Source organism: Diadema antillarum, unplaced genomic scaffold, assembly GCF_040938485.1.
Source record: "Diadema antillarum isolate AM-2024a unplaced genomic scaffold, OU_Dant_1.0 seq00000586_RagTag, whole genome shotgun sequence".
In the NCBI taxonomy this organism is placed as follows: Eukaryota; Metazoa; Echinodermata; class Echinoidea; order Diadematoida; family Diadematidae; genus Diadema; species Diadema antillarum.
This window is the reverse complement of record NW_027271520.1, coordinates 2,435,427-2,455,718: the sequence shown is the minus strand read 5'-3', so window position 1 is coordinate 2,455,718 and position 20,292 is coordinate 2,435,427. Positions and strand designations below refer to the sequence as shown.

General features: G+C 39.7%; 1 protein-coding gene across 1 annotated transcript in view; it reads right to left on the bottom strand.

The window, feature by feature from the left end:
* Nucleotides 1–20,292, bottom strand: part of LOC139735571 (solute carrier organic anion transporter family member 4C1-like) — an 86,375-nt gene that overhangs the window by 13,198 nt on the left and 52,885 nt on the right. The window contains exons 2-5 of the mRNA XM_071646328.1: nt 14,181–14,680; nt 8,824–9,289; nt 5,424–5,520; nt 686–807 (exon numbers count right to left, since the gene is read on the bottom strand). Coding sequence (XP_071502429.1) covers nt 686–807; nt 5,424–5,520; nt 8,824–9,289; nt 14,181–14,495 — 1,000 coding nt within the window. The 5' untranslated portion in view covers nt 14,496–14,680. The remainder of the gene's footprint in view (nt 1–685; nt 808–5,423; nt 5,521–8,823; nt 9,290–14,180; nt 14,681–20,292) is intronic.

Here is a 20,292-nt window from a genome sequence, read left to right as displayed (position 1 = left end):
CATCATCAGCAGCAGCAGCACCATTAGTATTTTGCCAACGCTCTAGCGTCATGTATGAGAAATTTGCTCTTAAGGTTTCTGTTTGTTTGTTTGTTTGTTTTACAGGATAAACAACAACACGTTGTACGTAATGAGACTGACAAATCCTTCATTCGTTTGACTGCATGACACACTTTTTTTTTTCGGAATCAAAACACCGAAATGTCGATAAAAAGAGAGAGAAAAAAAGAATGGTGATCAATGGTTGAGATAAGAGACGAGGTATAGAGGAGAGCAGGGAGGTCCACCTCCCTGAGGAGAGGCAGGGAAAAAAGGAAGAATTGGGAGATGTAGAGGGGAAGTTTCGGTTACTCTTTTACAAAACAGAGGAGCGCCAGACAGTAACAGCTGAGTCTTATGAAGAGTGTAATATCATAAGACATACAGAGCAATCCATCTACCATTCGGACAAACGCACCCGCCACGCGCACAAGTAGATTGCCGCTGAATCAAGTAATTTGCAAGCAGTCCCATATCATATGGCAGTTTTTGATGGACAACAACAACAAACGGAAGAACACACATTTAAATTCCAGTGGACAACTTCATTTAAATGCCAGAGGGAATTCGTTGTTGCTTTTGCTGTTGTCGTTGTTGTTGTTGTTGTTGCTGCTGCTGCTGCTGTTGCTATAATAGGCTGACTTACCGGGAAGTTCCATCGGGAACAGACTGAGCGGAATCCCGAAGACAAAGGCCGGGACAGCAGCCATGACGAACCCAATCCACCAGGCGCCGACCCAGCCCGGATCGGCCGGGCTTATGTCTTTACTGAACGGTACAGAATAAAAGACATACAATTTATAATTAGCCATATTGCATACATAATGCCCACAATCATACGTATACATACAACATGCATACATACATACAAACATACATACATACATACATATACATAAATTATATACATGCATACATAATCATTGGGACCTACGTAAATACATACATACGTATTATGAAAGTAATGGGGTTTGTGTAAGTGGGAAGTTCAAAAGACAAAAGTTATTATTTGATAATACTATTTTTGTCTACGGTTATCTCAGCAGTTCCCAATATTTGGGCATACTGTATCATTCTTTGAAAATTCGAATCTACGGTCGTCATTTGTTTGCTTATTTTGACTAAATTGTGTGTGGGTGGGGTGAATGGAGGGGTTCGCTAGCCACCACACCCCCCCCCCCCCCCACCAACCCTCTCTCTTTTTCCTCAGAACACGACTGGAGCTGTCTGGTTGATCATATCAAGTCTTTGATCATATCCAGAGGCATATCCTGTTCTGCAGAATGTGAACGACCGAAAAGGGGTGATTTTCTTTTTTTTTTTTCCTTTTATTCCTGACCCTTGAGGTCAAGACATTTTCTAAGAGAGAGAGAGAGAGAGAGAGAGAGAGAGAAGGGGGGGGGGAGGGAGCTATGACTGGTGAGAAGGAAATACTGTATGTTTAGATAAAAGATAGATGAGGAACAGTGGAAGTAGTCTTCCTTCTCTGTCACCTGCAACCCTGAAGGCATGGGAAGAAATTCCTTTTTTTTCCCTGTGATAGTCAAACATTCCCAACTGTTTTCTGTCCGAGCGAAAGAACATTCTGAACTGTTTAATCTCATTTTGACATCCTCATCCCATCCCCTTCTTTATTTTATTGATGCTATAATAATAATAATAATAATAATAATAATAACAATAATAATACTACTACTACTACTACTACTAATAATAATAATAATGATAACAATAATAATAAAAATAATTATAATAATAATAACAATAATCACCATCATCATCATCGTCATCATCATCATCATCATCATCGTCGTCATCATCATCATCATCATATACTGATGTGCTATACTTATCAGAATTTCAATAATTCAGCACAAGAACTGATCACCAGTCGTTCTTAAGTCATTCGTAACTTTAAGAACAGCTTTATGAAACACCCCTGAAGTGTTCTTGACTTGAGTTCGACGAACTGTCCTTCCAGACTATTCCCGACAGACAGAGGTACAATGTAGGACGGAGTGTTCAACTCTGCCGCAGTTTGATGCGGTCTTTTCGTACCCTGGGGTACCAAATATAGAAATCCACAAATTTGTTGAATCATTTATTTCTTTTTCTATAGGGCCATGCCCTGGGTTACCATATAACGGGCGGCAGTAAATTTTAGTGCTTTATAGAAGCAGAATTTGTTAGAACATTGAGCTCAAAAATGTAGCATAGTATCACAGCATTAGAGCTCATTGTTAAAAGTCAAACTGCGGCTTGCCCATATCACAGGATAATTATTTCCTTCAAAGCTGTGGTCTACTGAGATGTAACGAAGACGCAAATTAGCTTTAAAAAAGGGGGAAATGAAGAGATACCTTGATTTAAAAAAATATATTTCGCACAGGTTGTTCAACGGAGTATTAGTGATTGTCATACACCAAGGTATTTGAACACAGACTTAGCTCAATCGTCTAAACTGCTAAACGTCAGTAATTGGGCATTAACTGACAGTAAGCATTTATTTGTAGTATGTACTTCAGTATATTTTGACTCAGCTCTTATGCAGTTGTCACGTTGGTATAAAGTCAGCCAACCAAGAAATAGGGAAACCTCATTCATTTCATTGATACGTTCTGTTTTAGTTATATCAAGGAGGTTTGAGAAATGGAGTAACAACAGTCTCATTCCCTTTGATCCCATGTTTCATGCCGCCACTCAGAATTATTTGAAGTATGTGCTAGATTGGAGCTGCCCCACAAATAGGAAGACAACTGATTCATGTGTCATTGCATCATGACTAGTCACTCTCAAATAAGGAAGATATATCTTTATGATGGTAATTATTTTTCGCTGTCCCTTCTTACAAAATTAAGCGATACATATTATATGTACAGACACGGGGATGTGCGAATAAAAATTGTTCAAAAATTGATGAAATAAAAATCAAAATTACTCGAATTTACATGACTTTACACTAATCTAACATACAAATAAATAAAGAACTATATTTGAAAATTATACCATTTCAGATTTATTTGTCGGAAGTGATCGGAAAGATGATAAAATCGGCTTTGTAGTGAGAGTACAGTTTCAAATATACAGCTCAGGTTTACAGTTTTGCACATAATCCTGGACGGGATTTACTTTGGTTTTATATGCTTCATCATTAAGTAAACATTCATTCTATTTAACAAATAAACAAGCAGAATATAGCCGATATTAAGTTAGAGTTTAAAATGAATCTTCAGATTGATTAAAAATGGCATGGAACCCCGGTCATCAAAGGCACAAGAGCGCCTGTGGAATTCCTTTGTGCATCAATAGAAAAAATTACAGCTGTTTGAATAATTACAGCCAGTTGGAACTCCATCTCTTAAACCTCCTTGGTTACATGTATTAATTCATTTGCTCTCGTTTATTTATTTATTCATTTATTTATCTATTTATTTATTTATTCATTCATTCATTTATTCATTCAATCAATTTTGTGTTCACTCATTTGATATCATCATTAATATGTCGGGGGGGGGGGGGGGAGGGGTGGGGCTCATGGCACGTGCTGTAGTTTTTTCCCCTTTTTCCCCTTTTTTTTCTCTTTTTTTTCTCTCTCTTTTTTTTCCTTTTCTTTCTTTTTCCCTTCCCAATCATCTTGATGTCAGTTGACATCGGTTCGTTTTATTTTGTTTTATATTGCTGCCTTGTGTATTTTCTGAGGGTCCCATATCGTACAAGCTCTACTTCTTAGTGGGACCCTCCACTTCCATCCTCATCCTTAGTTGACTTGTATTTACACGCTTTATGTATATATATTAACAAAGATGTAATTGCATCTATTTCTCATTTTCATATGTACCTTGTCAAATTACGTTCTGCAAGTATTACAAATATCCTGTACATATGCTATGTCTATAATTTCTTTGTCTGTTTGATGGAAGTGAAAATAAAGTTGAATCTTGAATCTCTTGAATCTAGTGGATAAATTGTGTTCCATGGAAAGTCACACAAGTGATTGTGTTATTACTAAGAGAATCTGCTTGAAAATATCACTTGGGCAGTGGGTACTTATTCCCCACATTAACTCGATTTGTTGGCATCTATACAGAGAAAATAAAGGTCAAATACCACGTGATTCAGCTGTTTGTGAAACCTCCAACATTTGTGGTTTTGACGGTTGGACACGTGTCATCTGACATTACACACTGTAGAGACCAGAGGTAATGAACAGAAGTTCGATCGGCAACACGCGTCCCTCAGCAAAAATACACGTGTAGAATCGTCTGGCACAACAAGAGTTCGTCAAACTTTTCGTGGCATACAGCCAGTGATTCTGCACGACATCACTGTAAAGATTTGCGTGCTTAAACTGTATACAACTGCGATCAGCTATTGTCCAAATAATTATGAATTCTGTTGGCACGATCCAATACAAGTCCAGTCAACTTCTGCTGAGCACTGTCACTGCAATATCCACACTACTTGTGATCTTTAAATGTAGTACTAGTAGCAGTCAGCTATTCGTATTTGTTAAATTACAATTCCATACTGCCTAAACTATGCACAATTACTTCAACAACTGTCTTTTGCTATATCCGCGCTGTTTTTGACACAGTATCTAATTAGTTAGCTAGTCTAATCTAAGTTCTACGAAGATAAACAATTATATATATATATATATATATATATATATATATATATATATATATATATATACAGATGAGTTTAGTTGCAGACAACTACTTTTATTGATTTAGTGCTATCCGTCACGCGTGAACTCGTGATATTGAATCATCTCTAACCCCTTGAGTTCCCATTTTTTTTACAGAAATGAAAATGCCATTAGCACAACTGCATGCAAACACAAGAAATTAATGCTATTTCTTGATGATAAAAGTTGAAGTATTACTAGTAATGACAATAAAATGAATGATACTATGATATTGATTATATGTAAAACTCTGTGTCCATCTACTTAACTACTCGAAGTAAAGTGCGACGCACTGCAAAGCCTGATTAAAAACACAAAATGAAATATCAAAAAAAGTATCAAGATACGTTATAGCACACAAAAGGCAAAACAAATAAGTTGTCCAATCATATCCTAATAAGAACAAATATTTTTTCTCGACGATGACGTTACATAATAAAAAAAGACAGAGCAACGCTCTGATACGTACCGGTAATTTATTTCATGCCAAGGGTTTCATGTTTCTGTATGAGTGTGTATGTGTGTGTGTGTGTGTGTGCGCGCGCTCTCTCTCGAGATCACGCGCTTTTGTCGTTTTGTTTTACTGAATTAATCCTTGTTATCCAGTGACATGGCATTACAAAGAATGGATTTGGATAACGCGGCAGCTAGATTATATTTTTATGAAGTGAAAGGGAGAACCGGCTTGGTTTACCTGAAAGGCGCTGCAAAGTCGGTGAAGGTGTTCAAGAAGACTCCCATGAGCATGTAGCCGGCCGCAGGACCCAGGGACGCCACAGCGAAGAAGATGCCTAGCGGGAGAGATCGGATTACGTTCAGATGGAGGATGGTAGTAAAGAACAGGGGTATGGAGTCGATGGCTTTTTGAAAAGACTACTGCCATTTATTAGGAAGGATACACTCCTTTATGAAACGCTTCTTTTCAACTTCTTCTTACAATATCATAAGTGATACTTTAACTTCACCACCACCACCACCACCACCACCAACAACAACAACAACTACTACTACTACTACTACTAATACTACTATAGTACTATTACCACTACTACTACAAATAATTCTACTACTAAAAACTATCATTGCTACTTCTACTACTAATACTTCTATTGCTGCTACTACTACTACTAATGATAATAATAATAGTAATAATTGATATTTAATGCAATTAGGAGATGATGGCGATAATGAAGAAAAAGAAGAAAGAGAAAAAAAAAAGAAAGAAAAGAAAGAAAGGGACAGGATTTGATTGTTTCAATTATCAATCAGTTCCTATCAGTACTGGAATCTAAAACAAAACAACCCGCCGAGCCATTGTCACGATAAAAAAAAATAGTAGTAGTAGTAGTAGTAGTAGTAATGATTGTAATGATAATGATAATAATAATAATAATAATAATAATAATAATAATAATAATAATAATAATAACAATAATAATAATAATAATAATAATAATAATAACAATAATAATAATAATAATAATAATAATAATAATAATAATAACAATAATAATAATAATAATAATAATAACAATAATAATAATAATAATAATAACAATAATAATAATAATAATAATAATAATAATAATAATAATAACAACAACAATAACAATAATTCAATATCCTTACCCAAGAAAGGAGAGAGGGAAGAATAATGAACAAGTGGTATAAGTAAAGGTAGATGAACATATATCGCCCAAAGTTCTGCCCCCCCCCCCCCCCCCCCCCAGGTTGCGATTCAATCTACACACCGTTGTGTCTCATGATGACCTACAATGTATATACAGTATGGTACCTTTCTCCACAGGAAAACAATAGTGCAACAGTCGGCTGTATAGAAGTGTGTGTGTGTGTGTGTGGGGGGGGGGGGTGGGGAGGAAGAGTTGTATGAACTCTTCACCTGTTTTCATTTCAACCAGAGAAAGTGGCGAATTCAACAAAACCCTGACTTTTTTAACTTGCTAAGTATTATGAGAAGACATACGGAGTGTTCGACGTCAGAATTAACAAATCTGAATACCTGTTTTCTTTCTTGGCTCAAAAAACCGTAAACAAATCGTTTTTTAAAACAGACTACTGTATGTTTATGCGGACTTGGAGATATTAAAAAAAATATGGACAGGACGTGCGATTCCTTACAGGATTCTCAATTTCCGATGGCCTTTTACTCCAGCCACCAGGATCCCTTTACTGCAAATGGATATAAGATTAACAGGGCCCTTCTTTTCCTCTCTGCCAAATATTACTTTGATCGCAATGGATTAGATTACTATGATGAAATCACTTTCTGTGATAATGGTCCGTCACACATTGTGAGATAAGCGAAAACCTGTTCAGACACCACCCGGATATCTGGGGGGGGGGGGGGGGAGATTGCTTTCTATAATTATGCTACTGTACCTTATACTCGGAAACGGGCGTTGCCTGCCAAAGTCTGTTTCACCTTACAGATAAAGGAAGGATTTGCGACGGTTAACGTTGCACGAAATTCCCCGTGTAACGGAAAATCCGATCAGGATGAGAAACCGATTCCTTCCATGCACGACAACAAAATACATTAAAGGGACTATGCAATGCAAATTCGTGTTGACTTGTGCTGATTCATGATACCCCTCAACATTACATAAGTGGCGAAAAGAATATCTAAATACGTTCGATATATCTTATAACGATTTTCTACTGTTTTTCTTTAGATTAGTTGGATACGCCCACAAAAGAACCTTTCAAACCAAAATTCTCTCAGTGACATCATCACAGTGTTAAATCAATGTTACTAATATGATGAACAAGACATTGCAGGGAAACACGCAAGTTATGTTCAGTCTATAGGGGATGGTGCAGTCCAATGTCGTTTATCAATCACATTAGTACTATATCAGATGATGTCATTGACAGGATTTCGATTGAGAAGTTTTTCTGTGGGCATATCCAAATAATCCGACGAAAATAGACGAAAAATTAGCATACAATATATGGCACCCATTTAGATATTATTCTAGCCATATAATAGATGATAAGGGTACAATGAATCAATACAAGGTGTCATGCATCTGTATTGCATAGTCCCTTTGATACTCCTGAATGAATCCGAAGGCCTTTAGTCGAATAATATTGAATGTAGGGGTATTGCCTCGGAGTCTAGACCGCAGCCTCTAATTTGATATTCCTCTTTGAATGTTATGATTGGAAAACCCCCAGCTCAAAATTCGCCATGCTAACCACGACTGAAATAATAATTACGATGCTGTCGCTTCATTTCAAAGAGAATAATAAAATGCATAAGATCCCTATTTGGAGGCACAAATCACACTTCAGAATCACACGCCTACCCACAACAACGTTTTGACCTAGCTATATCCTCACCATACTAATTGTGCCAGCATGATAGAACACGTAATCCAAGGGTCTTTTTTTAATTCATTTGATTTCTTCCAGCTGGGTGTACTTCAAATTCCGAGACGGATTCCTTCAAGTAATATAGCAAAGTTATAGCAAATCGATTCTGTACAGTCCGCGAAGCTCTTTCTTCATTGGGAACGAGCATACAACCGCGCAACTTTAAAGTATCAACGTGTGATGTCACAGCCATTCATCGCCATGGAAACTAGTTCTAAACAAACCTCACCTGGCCGGAGTGTCTAAGGTGCGCACCTGGTTCCAACCCAAACTATAACAAAAGACTGTGACATCATCACTTTGATCATCTATACCATGACTGTTTAGGTCAGAGATCCCTTTACTAAGTGAAGGGCATCTACCAGCGTTGTAGATATATGAACGCTAAGCAATTATGATGCAGTTTCAATTTGAATGCAACATTCCTCCTTCCCTCTCTTTATACAGGAAAGTAAATTTAATCTGTACGCTCAGGTAGAGGATCAAGGGGTCTCAAACCTGTGTAGATTTAGTTAATCAACCATGCTAGTTAACGTGCACCTCCATCCTGATAGCAAGATGCACTTGTAACGCCATCTTTCTCCTCATCCCCCCCCCCCCAAAAAAAAAAAAAATGACCCTGATGTAGGTTTCTGATGCCGCCGCTATCTAAATCCCTGTCAACGGTTACTTCACAATCACAAGCTTGCCACACGCACCTATGTAGAGTCCAGTCTGCTCTAGAGACACGCTTTCGTCCAACATGGAGACGCCGAGAGTGTTCAGTGGTAAAGACCCAATGGCCATCAGTGTCTGTCCCGCCATAAACATGTACATATACTTGGAGAGACTGGACGGCGTCTCTTCCTCCTTCAGCAGCTCCGAGCAGTTTGCCGCCCCGCTCGCCCCGCAGGTGGCCGAGACCAGCGACGTCACGTAGCGGTAGTTGCCCGTGGTGAAGTGCGGCAGGGCGTAAATGAGAGCGCCGGCGCCGATGATGATGCACCCGGTGCCGAGCCATCGGGGCTTGTTGCCGCGCCCGCCGACGAAGGTGACGAAGAGTACGAGAATGATGCTCGTCACGTCGAAGCTGCTGATGATGATGCCAAGATCGCGGCTCCGCAGTTGAAATCGGCGTTCAATAGACGTTAACGTGCTCGTGACAAACCCAGTCACGAGCATGGCCTACGGATCAGAAATAGAGATGAGATATATCAATATTCAATACGATTTTCCATCATTTTTTTTTGATAATTACAATTGGCCAAACATGTCTTACAAAACTTTGCTCATTTCATGTACACTGCCGCCGGGACTCTTTGAGTATGTTCAGGGCCTTGTTACGACGTTGTGAAGTTTAAATGAACATGTACGTAAAAAAAAGACTAATGTGAATAGACAATTCAATGCGTTTCCGAATTTGTTCCTTATTCAAGCTTCTTCTGTAATAACTGGACATTTTGTTCCCATCGGCAAAGAGCATTGTGTGCTGACGATCAAATCTACGAAGTGGTTATAGGAGCTATGTTACTGTTTTACCCCTTATACAACAGGGTTGCAGCCTAGTGAGCCTACAGCATAGGACACAGTCGAAACGACGCTTTCACAGCATAGTTTAATATATCTAATGTCAGTTGTTATAATTCATGAATAAAATGAATCGTGTACGTATTATATGACAACCGATGGCCATATCTCCGTCTTGGTGCATTGAGTCTAAGACGCTGTAAAGACATTCAAAATGCATTTCACCTGCCCCGGAAGAAGTTATTCTTATACGCCATGGCACAATGACGCTCCCCGGAATAAGTGTAGGCCTACACACCAAACGTCTGGATCCAAACCAAGGTAATGATAAAGCTCAAATTGATCGGGCACCACCGATTATGCTGTAATATCAGATTTATCTAAACTTTGTTACCAACAATAATGCGCATGAAGGTATAAGGAACAAACAAACACACACACACACACACACACACACTCACACACACATCCTCACAGACACACACACACAACAAACAAACAAACAAACAAACTCGGAATCTAAACTGTACAGTGAGAAATCCCTGCGCCTGACTGGAAAGAAGAAATGAAATGAAACGATATGCAAACAATGTGGACAGTATAGACGAAAAAATTCAATCTAAATCCTGATGTTATTGTGTCTGGTTGGTATGGACCAAGGATGTACAAACGTACTGGTATGGACTTGGGTCAAACTGTTCAGTATCAGCTATCATGGTAACTGGAAAACGCTGGTTCTCACTGTATTGACTTCAGTCAAGCTCATCTGAACTCTACGTTCAGGCATGTTACAAAATTCAGTCACTATTTATTCAAGGATGTCGTTCTTTCCCCGTTGAATTCTTAGTTGAGCCTTGCTTCAGAAATTATATAAATTGACTTTTGACATCGTGGAATCTTGATCGAGGAAAACACAGTAACCAAATCATCCGATACCCTTATTCTTCCCCTCAGTCTTTTCTTTCGATTCACACTTCACTTCCCTGTGGTGGCGAATGACCTTTATTAATGAACACACGTCGAAACGTCAGCACGATCAGCGAGACTAATCTAAGTGCTCAGCGCATATGGAAGTGTTGAATTCTAAAACACCCGATAGCGTGTGGCAAGGTTGCCATAGCAACCACTGCCTATTTTGTGGATTGTGTTCGCAGTGTTTAGCACGTCTGCTTTTCACCAGCGCTCAGGTATGTTTCCGTAAGGGTATTCATATTTCGCGAATGGATTTCCTCAAATAATATTACGGGATGAAGCAGCCAAATGAACGCCTATAAGGAACGACGTAAACACGTTTCTGTATGGTTAGTTGTACACCTGGGCATTATCGATCGATGCCATGTGTGATAATACACATTGAAGATAACCTTGAAATATATATGTTTTTGTATATGAAATACGCATTTAATGAATTTCGTCTTCCGCATCAAACAACAGTAACTTCCATTTTTTTTCACTTTATATTAGTAACACATTTCAAAGGGGATGGGATTCATTACGCAGAGTACTCCAAGGGGTCCTTTGTCAGAAAGACTGCAAATTTAACACTCCAAATTTGCAGTATGGTTTGCGGATCAGCGCCGAAAATTGAGGAGTCCTTCAAAATTTACTAGAAACAGTGTAAGTAATCTGTGCACAAATGGTTAAAATCAAAAGTGCAGAAGAACGCTACCATCAAAAACTCTTCTCCCAACACATACAATCGCAACCTAACTTCACATAATTATAGCCGAGGATAAAATTGATCAGAATATAAAAGCGGGATATACGGGACGATATTTCACACTTACTGCTCTTATATTATTCGATCATAATTTTCGTGATTGTGAAAGAAGAACATATTTCTATGTCACGTCGGTATTGTCAAGTCGTGTTCGATACAATGCGTTGCACATGAAGCCAGCATTACAATTAAAAGAGCTATCCAAACTCCACTGCACTGGGTCTTGAATGCAACAGCAAGTCCCAGGAATATTCCTGTGGTTGGCTACTATATCTTCTCACGGCATTTCCCCCATTGTTCATTGGTGTTTCGAATGATTTTGGTTTTGGGGTGTTTTTTTTTTCATTTAATTTCATGCAATTTTCAAAAACCTCTAAACAGGTATGGACATAACAGATTCCAGCACGTTATAGACTTGCTTTAGCTCTCTCAAATCAGGGTTTTTAATAGTCCTTCTGAGTATGTGCAGATCTATGAAATTCAACTAGTCCGATCCAATCTATTTCCATTGATTGCTATGAATTAATATGCAGTAAAATTCAGAGTTGCCAATTTGAGGATGAAGAAGTGATTACCTCTGTGGCAACTTTTTCCAGGATTGGACGAGTTAAACTTTCAAAGAATGTGCTGGTGACGCGTATCCCACGGAGTCCCTCGTCACCGCTCGCCGTCTCCAGTCGGCTTCAAACTTCTCACCCCATCTACCCCGTCCCACTCGACAAAATAAACATCACGTACTCCTACATCATTCGCTTCGTACCCCATCTCTTGACGCTGAAATGAGCATGCCCCGCCCGTTTCCTTTTTTAAGGGTATGTACGCAAAGCCATTCGCGATCGTTTGAATTAAATCTTTCTAAGTGCTATGACGACATAATGACGTCATTGTCCTGGATAAAGTGTTAATTGAGTCACATCCTCAGTTTTGATTATAACGTCCGACGAAGACACAAAAAAAGGAGGTGGAGGGTGCGTGAAGAATTACATTTTAGGGTAACATCTACTCCTTGTCTTTAAAACCTCGTTAATCCTCCTGATTTATGCACGACTACGAGCTCGTGTGTTGCATAAATCAATGCCACTGTAAATGAGAAGGGACGTTTACAATTCGAGCATGGCGGTATTGGCAGCCGATGCTTGTTGTTCAAGTATGGCAGTCGGTATAATGCGTGTCGCACTGGCTGATGCAAAGCTGAATGTCATTGTAAGCACTGGCACATGCCTAGGACTTTGATAAACACATGAGCGTGTGGAGCATATGTTTGGCTCGTCGGTGCGATATGGTGATGCAAATAACACGCAGCTGGTTAGAAGTCACACACATACACACATAAATACATACATACATACACACACACATACACATAATCACACTCACATTCACACATCAAACTGAAGTAACTGTTCGTTCTTAAACTTTACATTGAAACCTACAACACGTCTCCTTCGTGTGAAAATCATTGAATTTCTCTTAAGCATTGTCGCAGTGTTAGTGCTGCTTTGAAGCAGAAGCATGCAGTGTCAAAAACATGATATTCAAATAAAATACATGATGAAAGAGAAATCTCTGACTTAGATGACGAACAATTCAATAAAAGCAGTGGAGAATTTGTCTTATTAGCTTATGCTTAAAGTGCGAGTTACCCCGAACAAATATATTTGGTAAACGCAGACATATCAGTAAGAAACTAGTGGAAAAGTTCGAAAGGATTATCGGACAATCAGTTCGAGACTTTTAGAGGTTTTTGATCGATCCAAAGTGCAGCCGTGTCAAGTTGGGGATTGAACAATAGTTTTGTGATGTCCAACTATTACAAACCTCATAGGAAATCGAGAGAGACATCACAAATCTCCAATTTCAATTAGAAGTACACATCCCTTGAAATAGAGGCCATCAGACAAGGTTAAAACACAATCCAAATTCATGCAAAGGAAAGAGAGAAAGAGAAAGATACAGACTATACAGTAGATAGATAGCTAGACAGACAAACACATACAGACATAGATAGATAGATAGATAGATAGATAGATAGATAGATAGATAGATAGATAGATAGAGAGTTTTCCCCAAGGCTTGTTACACATTGCAATAGTACAGCGAGGGATATTGTGCAAACTGCCATTTACCAGCACGTACAGGCCTACTCAGTTTAAAACACTAATGCCGGCTATAACTGGAGGGCTTCCAAAATAAAAGGATATTGTGATCTAATTGGTCATACAATGAGTCAGGTGCATTGCCATGTCCGTGCATAAATCAACTATTGTTAGGCATACATTTACTTGAACCATCCCCACCCCCACCCAATTATGGTTGACATAAAAATTAACGTAAGAATCAGAACCCAAACCGAAGAAGTCTATGTGTAACGTGGCTAGCCATCAACGAAAAAGTTCCCTGAATTCGAAGCGACATAAGCAGCCGATAGGCCAGTTAATTATTTAGTGTATTTCAAATTCAGATATCATTTCCCTCTAAGGAGCTAGTCACTAGCTATTCCCTCCACCCGTGTATTCTTAGCGTAGTTAAAATATTTGGAGTCTTGTGTTTATGTATTAGGCCTACTTGTTGCTATGTCGGGCAAGCCTCGATAAGGATATGTAGAAGTTGTCATGAACAACCTTTGTTGTAAAGATGTGCACAAAATTATAATACGTCAGTATTTAAAGAAAAAAAAAGGTCTGCCTCCCCCCCCCCCCTTTCACATGGCTGGCCCAGGACAGGCCCATTCCGCATTTTAAAAAGGATGGGCCTATAGGCCTAAATTTTTACTGATTGTTTCCTTGTGGCATTCTATGATACAAACGGAAAATATTCTACAATGATTACCTCAATGCCCACGGCTGCAGTGAGCGTCACGAGTAACCATGGCGCCGAGTTGAAATTCTGCAGCCATTGAGGTCGCCATCCGCACCATCCACATCTGAACTCCTCGATCTCGCACTCGTCGTCCAGCTCGTTCGACTTCGCCGGTGACTTCGTCGCCGCCACTTTGTCCGCGTTGCCCGACGCTCCCGTCTCGCCGTTGACGAACTGGATGACCTCCGTGCTCTGCTTGGCCGACGGCACGCCCTGACCGGCGGGGTCCTTTACCGTGAAGAACGGCGTCGTCTGCGCCGCGGGGTTCTGGCTTTGCGTCGCCATGGCAGTAAGGCGGGAGCAGTGCTTGAAAAGCGCGATGCGGATGAGTCCACCTCTCTCCCGGCTGTCATATCTCCCGGGCAGCTAGACTCACTGTCATGCTGCTTTTCTCTGTGGTCGCCGCAGCCAGCCGCATGAATCAGTCTTCCCCAGCAGGGCGCACGGACGAGAACTAGGTCTTCCTGTGCCTGTAGCAAAACACGTAACACACAACGCGCACACATACATACACACACCCAAACACACAGACAAAGACACACGCACGAGAAACGGGGAGAAAGGAAATTGAAAGGTCAAAAGTATAACGCCGGAGAATGCGATTTGATTGTGTAATGCGATTCAGATATGCCTTTCATGTTCACCGGCGGACATATTCCTCGCGGTGTAGACATTGCGAGAAGCAGACGACAGTTTTCGATTTGCGAACTCACCGAAGGCGAAATTGTTCTTTCTTTACAGTCGACCGACCGCTACGACTTATATTTGAGACGCGTAGCATTTCAGTAGTGAACGCCCCCCCCCCCCCGATTTCCCGAGCTCTCGTTTCATGGCATTCGGATTCTATGTTTCGCCGAACTTATCTACTACTACTACTATCTATCTATCTATCTATCTATCTATCTATCTATCTATCTATCTATCTATCTATCTATCTATCTATCTAGCATCGACTCTCTTTATCTAAACAAACGTCAGTTCATAACACATACGACATAACCGTAAGTGTTTACAAGAGGCATAGCTCACGCTCACGCATCACAAACACACACGAACATATCCAACACACACTGACTCACATAATGCCCAAACAGTTACATTAATTCGAGCGCACGGTTCCCTTATGTAAGTTCTGCAACGCGACGAGAAACTGCCCTATTCCGTCATTTGGTATCGTAAAATACATTTCTTTTCCTTTTCTTTTCTGTGTCTTGCTGTAAAATGATTATGGCATGGGTGCACGTGATGATGACGATGATAATAATGATAATAATGCTTATAATATAATAATAATAACAACGACAATAACAATATTCTCGCAATGCTTATTATAAGCATTATATCCCTGTTCAATCTCACGCCTAACATGGCTATGCATTGCATTTTCACACTACACTTTGTTCAGCATGGATGTCCAAACTCATTGAAAATGCTTAAAAATTGTAAAATGTAACCATTACAAGCACACTTTTGCCAGTGTTGATCACCACACTCCCACTGCAACTGTAAATAACCTATACGAAAAGAAGTCATGGCCGTAAAGTCGAAATCATAATAATTGACGGGCAATGGAAAGGACATAGAGGCCGAAGCAAGGCGTATACCCGTTTCTATGGCAATGGAAACAGCCCATTATAGTGTAATTGACGGATCTTGCTCATGTACCCAAAGATTAGCGGTATGTGTATAGGACTACAGAATGATAGACCGGTTTACTAACACAATCATTTACATATATTTTCTGACAATGGTTCTACTTGACAACACGAAAACTTGCCCAAGGTGTGCCCGACGTAGCAACAACTGATGTATACAAACTGGATTCCAAGCACATGTACAACGTACTGAACAGTATTTTTGAGATATACAGAATAGAGCAGCTTGTCAGGATGGAAGAAACATCCATCAATTTGAATATGTAATCACTGGTAATAGTAAACCGGTCTATTGGCAGTGTTCGGAGATCCCGAGTTCGAGTGTTTTGTATATCCAGACCTAGGACAAGATGTTTTTACCCCATGATGTCCCTTTGGACCCAGGTGTATAAATGGAGCCTATCGATGCTGGGGAAGTAATAATGGCCGGGCCCTCTACGTGCAGAGCAATGGAAAGCACTGAAGAGGCTACCCTGGGCAAATAAAAACATACTAGTAGAATAGTACTCTCTGACATTTATCTTGCTGGCCCCACATACCCTTTTTCACTTTCATGTTATTCTTTCCGGCTTAAGAAAAGGAATATGCGTAATAACCTTGTGTTCTTTCCATGTTAAAGTTGACATGAGATAACATTGATAACATGGATTGTACAAACAGGCTCGTAGAAGGAGAAATCGAATTTAAAATTCAGCGCTCCTGCAAACCGAGGTGAAGGAAATGACAAAAACGTTGTAGTAATAGTCAATGTTACACATCATGATGGGCGTTCTTATTCAGCAAGTAGGCTTCCGAAGGATATCCCAACCACTTCCGAATAGCAAACAAAAATCAGAAGACGAAAGAAAAGCTGCATAATTATACGAAATTCTGCTGAACGAGTGACAGACAACATGACGTACAACGAGTGTAGATGTAGATGAAATGCATTCATGATAATAGACAATAGGCTTACTATGAGTATGACTGCCGTGTACACCATTGAATCAGCACATGATTATCCAAATATAACATCCAAACAAACAACTGCAAAACGTCTAGACGTCTGTCAGTCCGGGCGGCATAGAAGCGATGTATTATGACCGTTATATCTCTGAGCTCACTGCTCGTTTAAAGACAGACAAACTTCAAAGCATCATTGCATACTATCGCACACAGTCCATCTTGGAGTTACAGCTCATGCAGGAGAACAAGACTTAAGTTTACACGCCAGCAGCAAAGCTCGGTGACGATCTTCGAAGCGCGGATTAAGTGTTTCACAGGTGAGAAAGTCACGTCTTAAAGCAGACGACGAACTCCATTCAGACTATTTCTGCTGCTTAAGCACGCTTAGTCATACATCAGAAAGACTGGGCGCGTTACTGCATTAGTCACCTCAAGTCAATGACCATAATAAGCGAGTATTGCACGTGCCTTTCACGTCACGGACGAGATATGAGCTGCTATAACCTCTGTAAAAGCTCTGACGAAGAGAGCGGGCAAGGAGATATCAATACCTCCTTGGTACGAGCAAAGAAACCAACGATTGAATTACCGCGACGGACTTGATCCCGGTAAGTCACGACAATGGAACGACAGAAGTCAAATCAACTTTGGTTCAGCTGCATAATACAACGCACTTGCAGTAAACATAATTATTTTCCATCGATTAGTGAAAAACCTACGGAAACTTACCATAGACAAGCTTTACAGTTCGGAATGTGCATGACTAGTCGTCGAGAGTTCAACACTTTTCGTGTAGGCCTATATACAATTGTGAAAAGCTACGCAAGGCTGGTGAACTGGTGTAACATGCGAAAGTGTGGGTACACAGTAATCGTCATAGCTTAACCTTTAACAGATAGTCAACTCCACTTTAATGAAAAGTACTCATTCCCTCAACTTGTTACTGACATTTTATGTAAAGGTAATATCATTCCCCTGCTTTCTGAAAGAGGTAAGCCAAATGCCCTTTCATTATGCTAGAAAAGTTAAAAATAAGTCGATTTTTTTTTCACAGTTTCTTTACATCGTTGTCCACACGTGACGTCACAAAATGTTGTTGTCTTCACATCCAACGATGGCGGCATCGAACCTTACATATTCCTAACTTTTGAATCCACATAATCCGCATGCGGTAATTTAAAGGTGTCGACGGTTACCATGGCTACTATACTGACGGGACTTCGTTAAATCACACTATAAAGTGTACCTATTTCTCTATACATCACCTGTTTCTTTGTGTGATTGTTGGTTTGTTTACTAGTATACACCTGTCTGAATCAAGATCCTGACGATGATTTCATAAGTGTTTGCAAAGTCTCATCCAATCAAAAACGTTTATGCAGAGCGTATGGGGGTACTGAGTTATCTTCATCTATCGTCGGACGATCAGATCCGTTCTCTTTCATAAAATTCTCTATGAGGCCCTCAACCACCCGGGGGCCAGAGTACGCGCATGAATAGTACATGAAGAGTACATGAATGTGACTTTATAAGTGTGCGCACACAACGTGCACGTCCTGATGCCAGTGCGGGCATATTTCGTTATCTTCTTCTGTGTTATTTTTTTCTTTGTCTTTTGTTTGTTCTATACAGGTTTCTTGGCATAGATCGAAGCCCCGCTGAATAATGCATAGATGTCTTATCATGTATGTGGCCGTATGTACTTGCGTCGTGTATGTGCAAGTACGTGCCTCCATGTTCCACTTTGTCTCGATGTTCCTCATGTCTTTTCTTTCACTAGAATCCTTTATACAGTGTACAAGTTTACAGTCCGTCTGTAGGGTCTTTCGACAAAAATCCTTCTCAGACTGCATTAGACACTTTATGTCATTATTTTTTATCCCCTCCCATATCACTTCGATGTCATTATACATTCCATACTACAGCCACCACGTTGTACATTCGCTTCTTGACTGGTACACTTTCCACTGAATAAAATTACTGTTTCTCTTTATTACAACTGTATTGTTGTGCATCATTTTTACAATTACAATTACCGGTTATATGTTTCAATCTTGCATGTGTTTAGTTTGTTTGGCGTCGCACGCAAAATATGGTAATGAAATGAAATGAAACATACGTGCACACAAGCCATCGCTTTCGAACATTACGTCATAATATTATTGTCCAGTTAGGCTCACCATTTAGCGGTGGCCGGATGACCCGAGACCACCAGAAAATAATGAATGTCGGGCCACCACGTTTTAAGAAAAGATATGTTTTGGTTCCCCTATAAGCCGATCGGGGTACCAAAAGAAAAAGTTAACGTCTAGCCTTGCATATAGATAATAGCCATTTAATAAACAAACAAAAATGGACAAGTGCTGAAGCGAAACGGTTATGGGGCTTTAGTGTGTATAGGAGTGTAATGACAGGTACGTATAACCCAGGATTTTTTTTTTCGGGGGGGGGGGGAGGGAGGAAGTATATTAAGGACACATAATTAAAAGTAGAATGTTTAAAGACTGATGGAAAACTTTCCATTTATCTTATAGCCTAAAAGTGTTGCATTTGGTATAGTTTGTGTTAAGGCCATGTCTACAAAGTTATCATTTCAAACTTGAATTCTAAACTAGTTTTGGATTTGATGATGATTACTACCACATGCATGCATTCTGTAGATTTTTTTTTTTGGGGGGGGGGGGTGGAAGAGGAATTGAAGGTGTAGCAAATGGTGGTGCCCGACAAAAAGGAAAAGGAAAATATATTATATACCATATGTTCACTCAGCAATTTTACTTCTTCATTTCCTTCAATACCGAAGATTGCTAGCCCATTGCCGCGAGTTCAGAGGTGGTTGAAATAATTATGATTAACTTTAAGCTCACGGCGCTCTCTTGAAAAAAAAAAGAGAATACTCCTCATTTCCTTAATGTAAGAATCGACCGGAATGCTCCTGGCGCTCCAATTTATTAGATATCGCTTGCTTCACTCTCTGTCGAGTCATCTGTACGTTCTGAAGCAATTATGATGATCCAAAATTTGCTCCTTAAAAGAAAAGTCTGAACGGGTCTGCAGGAAGAATGATTAAGAAGCAACCGGCTTGATTTCAGCGTGTGTCTAACACAAGTCCAAACGGCATTCTTTATTTCGCATGTTGTAGAAACCTAGCCTATTTACAAAACGAATATGTGTCTTTTGTTTATTTCTTGTTCTACTCTCATTCCCATCAAACTATCACATACATGAAACAGTTTATTCTCATTCACAGAACGTTTGTTAAGTGGTGACGAAAGGACAGAATAACTACCCGTTGTCAAACACATTTTCGTGAAAACTATACAGTACATGTAGAAACAAACATTGTTTGGCCTTTAAAAACAATCGAACGACACCCATGAAAAAAAAAACCCTAAAAATATAGAGAAACCGACGGTACACGATCAAACTAATCCATGCCTGCTGCACGCTAGGTGCTAAATGATTGTCTCAAATATCATAAT